The sequence below is a fragment of the Triticum aestivum genome, unplaced genomic scaffold (genome assembly GCF_018294505.1).
Source record: "Triticum aestivum cultivar Chinese Spring unplaced genomic scaffold, IWGSC CS RefSeq v2.1 scaffold158793, whole genome shotgun sequence".
Taxonomy (NCBI): Eukaryota; Viridiplantae; Streptophyta; class Magnoliopsida; order Poales; family Poaceae; genus Triticum; species Triticum aestivum.
This window is the reverse complement of record NW_025233526.1, coordinates 1,655-8,013: the sequence shown is the minus strand read 5'-3', so window position 1 is coordinate 8,013 and position 6,359 is coordinate 1,655. Positions and strand designations below refer to the sequence as shown.

Genomic DNA, 6,359 nt, shown 5'->3' with positions numbered 1-6,359 from the left:
TCATTTTCGTTCCGCGCGGGTCTGATTGGACCTTATTCGGGCAACCAAACGCGGGCAACCAAACGTGCCCTAGGCCAACTGCACGCACTATCTAGACCATGCGTATTTGAGTGTGGACGCAGACCAAAGAAGACCTTAGTCCCTATCGTTGGCCCCACTTGTCATCCTCGGCCGCCTCCCACTCCATTCCCCTTTGCTCCGCTCGCTCCAGTCGTCCGGCGCCGACACGCCCTCGCCGTGCCGCCTCCACCTCCACCTCGACTGCGTGCGCTAGCCCGCCCGCACTTTCCACGACCCGGCTTGCCTTCGGAGCGAGGAGAGGGAAACGATGGTGGCCATCACCGCGCTCGCGGACGGCAAGAGGCCCGTCGCTCCCTTCCATCTGCTCCTACCTCCTCTTCATCTCCTTCTCCCCGTTGAAGAAAATCTTAGGCGATTTAGTCGACATTAAGTACCTGACGGGTTTAGTGATCTTGTTGCTGTGTGCAGGTGGGCGGGGATTTCTCAGACGGGGAAGCCCGGGGCGAAGGCTCCTAAACCCATCAACTTGCCGAACCAGAGGTAGCATTTCTAACCCTAGCACTTGGCATCTGCTGGAGAAGCTCCTGAACGAGGCATTTGCTTCTGTCAAATATTTATCACTAGCTTCTTTCGTGTCTTGTGAAATTGATGTGCTGAGGGTCTGTTTGCCTAGGTTGGACAGCCATGGCCTCCGCAGTGACGAGATTGTTCCAAAGTAAGATTTCTCCCTGTGATAATTTTCTGGGTGCTGCTAGTATGGTTCTGGACGCGCACATATCTTTGAGGTATCTGGTTTATACTAGTTAAATAGAGAAAGGAAATTATGCCAAAAACATCACATGCTAGGTGCGTGTACCCCTTGGAGGATTGGATAATACAACTGTATGTTTGTCAAGTTTTTTTTTCCATGTTAGTCAGTAAGTTTTGCTTCTCTGGTGAAACAATAGCCTGAAAGGGCATGGGACATGTGGATTCCTTCACTATACTGTCCAGGCAACCCTTGTTTACGCAAGCTGAGATGATGTTTCATTCTTGTTGCCGTCTGATGGAAATTTTGCATGGATGTTAGGGGCACGACCACTTGGGGCGGCAAATCAATGCTCCCAGCATCAAATGCATGGGCTTCACCTTTGCTTCTGAATCCCAAGAACGATGGAGCTTCTGGTTCACCTAGCCACATTGATGATCGTCCTTCTTCCCGAGGAAGCTCGACGTCATCATCATCAGTTGGAAGTGACTTCCTTGACTTACCATCGTATAGTTTGCCAATGGCCGTAAATTATTCTCTAAGCACAGAGATAAGATCAGGGAGCTTGCAAGTTTCTCGTTTTCCAGATTCTTTTAGTAATGTTCTAAAAGCACCATTGAAAGCTGTTGGCAGACGGGTATGCACCTCTACTATAAATCAAGTTGGCAATTAACTGAGGATTTTCTTATAATAAATTTTGCCAATGTAGGCACCTACATCACAGGGGAAAGGGTTCAGCCTAAGTATGGATGATTTCCCAGTACTTGGCTCCAGAAACTCTGCGTCAAACAGTCAACAAGGTGGCAAAGTGCAACATTACATTTGGTTTTCACAAAGTCTGTTTGTAGTTCATTTATTCACACTATATTGTATCTGAATGCATATTGTTGTTTGGCACCAAGTTATCTGGAACAGAATAGATATGCCAGTATTTTATTTGGTTGGACGTGTCCATAAATTCTGTCTAAACTGATAGTTTCTGGGGCTAAAAGCTTTAACCGTTCTATATGGTTAATCAGTCACATTTGTTCTCCCTACTCATTATCTTTTCTGTTACAGGGCAAATTTCAGGAAGGTGGCCAACTATTGCTTCTGGTATTGTGGCAACACAAGATAAAGAAGGAAAGAACCCGATAACTGGTATACACTCGCTTGATGAATGCTACGAGCTATCCCACTCTTTTGTATTCCATACCCCAAATATCATCATAGGATCATAGCAATCTGTGTTCAGTAAATGTAATTTCCTTTTAATATGATAGATATTCTCTAAGATATCCTTATTTGACAGGAACTGGTGAGGTAATTTTGTCTTGCAGTTATGAGCATGAAATTATCTCAAGAATGGACTATGTTTGCAAAGGAGACGATCCTATTCCTGCTGCAAAGTTGATAAGGGGAGCTGAGCAGGCTCAACTGCATGATCCCCAAGTTCCTAATATATGTATACCTCCTCCATTGTTGGATTACTGGCATCGTCCTCCTGATCAGCCACCTGATGAAAATGGAAAATTGCATAGTGGAGAGATGCCATATGGTCTGTACAAGCATGCTGACCCGACTGGCTTTGCTGTTGAATCTCTTGCTCATCGTGATCAGTTCGCGCTCAACGAGGAGGCACTAGCAAAGCAGGATACTGGACATGGTGGGTATTATCCAGACAAGAGGGATATATCTCATGCTCACATGCCTGCTGATTGTTGTGTCATAAATCAATCTTGCCATGTTCTTGGGAAGGTCAAGAATGGCCATGCAGATGTACTTGAGATCGAGAAGCAACCTATCATCAAGAAGGATGTGGCTCTATTAGAGAAAATCAAGTGTCTAAACAACAAAGCTAGAAATTTCCGTGCCCTTAACTTGTCCAATCTACCTTCATCTCTACTCAAGGACTCCAAGGTTAAACACCCAAAAATCATCCGTGTCGAGGAAGATCCTGCGACAAAATATGTTCCCTTCAGTGCTTCCACCAGTGAGACTGGTCCTGCCTTTGACAGGCTTAATTCTGTTTCTCAAAGCAGCAGTTCTGTGTCAACTAATCCATCAAATGGGCCTGATAAGGGTGTAACTGTTGTTTGTCTGTCAGAAAAACAAGTTACTGAATTCAGCCAAGCTGGAAAAGTTGGCAAATCTGCTGATCGCCATGCATATGGAAGAAGCGATATCTCAAGAAACATGCTTGATGGTTCTGCTCAGGACATGCCATCTCGTATTACTGGACATGGATGTGAAGAGCACTCCATAGTTGACTCTTTGCGAGGAGTTCTTATGGTAGATGCTCAACAAGACCAACTTCTTTCTAGGAACACCTCACAGCAGCCACATGTGACAGTCGCTGATAAGGAGCCAAATTGGCTTCACTGTGAAGACCAGGTATGTGGTTTTTGTCTCCTTAGGTATTGTCCTCTGACAAAATTGGAGTAGTTGCCGATTTCTGTGATTATTTCTTACACGGAAACTCATGAGTAATGAGATGCATAGAAAGATAAAAAAACTGCAAAACATCCTTTTTCTTCTGTACCTGTACAATTTGATTGAAGTGTTCATACTAGGGTTAGCGGTAGGCAGGTGAGCGTCCAGGGAGGTTTGGACACTATGACTTATTCAGTGTGTATGTCACTTCTGCTGCACAAAATTTTCCATGGCATCTACCTGGCGACGGATGTCATGTTTCTTTATCGCATTAAGGTTTCATGTAGCGTTTGTTTCGTCAAACTTGGACCCGAGAACCCAGTCCTGTAAACCTTGATATTAGAAATGTTTCTGCCACTCCTAAAGTCCTTCCAGTAATGCTCTTTACTCGATTAATTCATTTATCTCTATTAGACCTTGCAGTCTTGCTGATGTAGATACCAATCTTCCAAGAGTTACTCTCTGTCCCTGTACAGTGTGATTCTTTCATGTATGTAATAGAGTTCCACAAATTTTGTTTAAGCACATCCTTTTTATTATAATGTCATTCCACTTCTATTACCTGCAGATGCTTTAATAGAGTGCCCAACAAAGTGGCACACACACACAGAAATGAAATGTTTATAATTGGCAAGCAAATACTGCAATAATGTTGCTAAGAGTTTCTTGTGCCATGGTTGTTGTTTAACTAGTGTTTTTTTGGTGCATTCAGCATTCCAGAATGAGATATTTGTCTGCTCAAGCTGCGAAACAACTACAGGACGCGGAGAAGTGGATTAGTCAACAAAATATAAATGCTATTGCAAAACTGGAAGAATTGAGGAGGTATCAATCAATACAGAGTCAGAAGTCCAATGATGCACCCCCAGACGCAGATATGTACTGCAAACCAAAAACGCGAGATGATGTGACTGCTAAATGTGCTAGTTCAGTGGCAGATACATGTTGTATTGTCTCTGCTGATGGTCATAATGCGCCTCAGCCAGTAGCTGGAGTCAAGATTAGTGAAGTTTCTATTGGTTCCAGTGCAGAATCAAATACTTCAGGTGTTAGTAAAGGTTATAATTTCAGGTCTTCAGCCAAGAGCACACAGGTTAACATGATGGAACACATTTCCCTCAACTCACTGTCACATGACAACAGTACTCCAGAACACTGGCCAATGGAGCACAGGCAAATGCATTTTGGTTCATGGGAGAGAAATATAACAGATAGGGAGATACCTGCAGACACGAAGTGTGCTGAAGCTAAAAATCATGGCGACCTCTTGACCAGAAACAAGAGCAGCAGGAGGAACTTTAATTCAGTTAGGCCTGCAGCGCCACCTGTGTTTAATGAGAAGAATTCTACAGAAGTCCTGAGTATGCAGAAAACCCATGTTCCATGTATTGCCATCAATAGTTCTATAATTCCTGCCAAGGTTACTTCTGTTACAGGTCTTATTGTGGGTAATATAATGCTTGATGATGTTCCACTTGCATCAGTAAACCGGGAGTGGGCAGTACCGGCCAAGGAAGTACATGATGCAGCTAGTAGCCTCTCAGGGCCTCGGCAGGTCAAGAAATCAGACAAGAGCCAGCATGGTCTACTGCCTGTCCAGACTCCAATTCCAAACAATAGTGTCATGTGCAAACCGATTAAACAGACAGGCAGGAAAGAAGAGCATGCAGAAGGAGGTCCGAATGGTATGGCTGTAGTTGATGGACTTGCTTCGGCGGTGCAAATTCTCGCTAAACCGGCAGAGTACTTCAATGTGGCAGATGTTATACAGGAGTCATCTGATCAGTGGCAGCAAGGAGATGTGCAATTTGAGCTCAAGGCCCATGGTGGTACCGAGGACCGTTCAAAACTAACTGGAATGGCGTCCTTGCCTGACAATACTTGGGAAAAGCATCCGGCAACTGACAGTCCAAGGCGCTACCATGTTGAGGCCCAAAGGAATGTGGGGATTCGCTATGGTTACAGGGAGAGGGCAGGCAGGGGACGCTTCTTCCACGAATCACCAGCTCCGTCTAGGGCTCGCTGGATGCCTAAATACATCTCCCATCCTCAGAGCGATGCACAATATGATGGTGTCTCTGAATGGCTGCAGGATTCCCACCAATTCTTATTGGACAACTCACAGGGATTGGACAGCAAACCGATTCAGATAGCTGACAGGGATGCTGGAATGGATCTGCAGGGTGGAGAAGGCAATGTAGGCATGAGCTTCAGAGATGAAAACCCCTTGATATGGAACGAAACAGAGTGGGAGTATCAGCCTCTCTTTCCAGCGCCACATCGCGTTGGCCAACAACACGGTAACACGAGTGATGATGGTCAAAGGGGTAGAGGCAGACACTCTGAGTACCGCCAACAACACGGTGACGCGAGTGGTGATGGTCAGAGGGGTAGAGGCAGACACTCTGAGTACCACTATCCGGAGCCGGTAAGATCTCGTGATGCTACACCTGACATCCAGCGGAACCCCGGCGGTGCTGACAATCATCAGTATCCGGCCTATTTAAGAGCGGGAATGCACACGGAGCGCAGGTACTATATTTGAGGGTCGCTGTTGGATAGCTGTGGTCCATACAATCATCACCAATCCAGTCCTGTAATCAATCCCTGAATATTCTTGTGAGTTGCTGAAGCGTAGATAGCCTTTTGTCAGCTCTGTTTCTTTCTTCTCTGGGCTTGCGATGATCCATTTACTTGTAAGATGCTAGTCCTGTTTATCTTATGGAGACCTTTATCTTGTAAAGCTTTGTCTGAAGACTATTCTACTTCTGATGGCCGAATACTGCACGGATCGCTGTTTGGGTGTCACGAGAAGCTTTTCTGATTGATTTGTCCAATTAGCAGTTATTTTTCTTTCTTTCTTTCTTGAAGCAACTCAGCGGAGTTAGACACAGCCACAGTGTATCGCTTCTGTTCTTTTCTTGGTTTCCCTTGCGCGTGCTATGCGCCGGCCAGCTTTCGGCTGGTCCACCTCCAGCCGTTTGATTCGACAGCCACCAGCCGTGCGATCATCTTCTTTCCCTAACCCTCGCACGCACACGAGTGCCCGCCGGTGTTCTTTGAATCCTCTGTATATATTGTTGTTGTTGTTGTTGTTGTTTGCGTGAGCGCTTTTCTTTTCTTTGCCAGGTTTTTTCTTTATTTTGTATAGTATCTTTCTTTTTTTTGGGGCCTATGT

The 6,359-nt window shown here is 45.3% G+C and overlaps 1 protein-coding gene across 1 annotated transcript; it reads left to right on the top strand.

The window, feature by feature from the left end:
- Positions 1 to 78: 78 nt before the first annotated feature.
- LOC123176079 (protein MODIFIER OF SNC1 1-like) lies at positions 79 to 6,006 on the top strand. Its single transcript, XM_044590469.1, has 8 exons — positions 79 to 363; positions 490 to 561; positions 695 to 736; positions 1,091 to 1,406; positions 1,479 to 1,569; positions 1,829 to 1,909; positions 2,061 to 3,142; positions 3,894 to 6,006. The coding sequence occupies exons 1-8, from the start codon at positions 329 to 331 to the stop codon at positions 5,724 to 5,726; spliced, it is 3,552 nt and encodes a 1,183-aa protein (XP_044446404.1). The 5' UTR covers positions 79 to 328; the 3' UTR covers positions 5,727 to 6,006.
- The last annotated feature ends 353 nt before the right edge of the window (positions 6,007 to 6,359 follow it).

Excerpts from the sequence above, each read along its gene's own strand:
- LOC123176079 (XM_044590469.1), top strand. The coding sequence starts at position 329 with ATGGTGGCCATCACCGCGCTCGCGGACGGCAAGAG. Across the intron at positions 1,570-1,828 it reads TGCGTCAAACAGTCAACAAG|GGCAAATTTCAGGAAGGTGG; the intron begins GTGGCAAAGTGC and ends TTTCTGTTACAG. Across the intron at positions 1,910-2,060 it reads AGGAAAGAACCCGATAACTG|GAACTGGTGAGGTAATTTTG; the intron begins GTATACACTCGC and ends CTTATTTGACAG.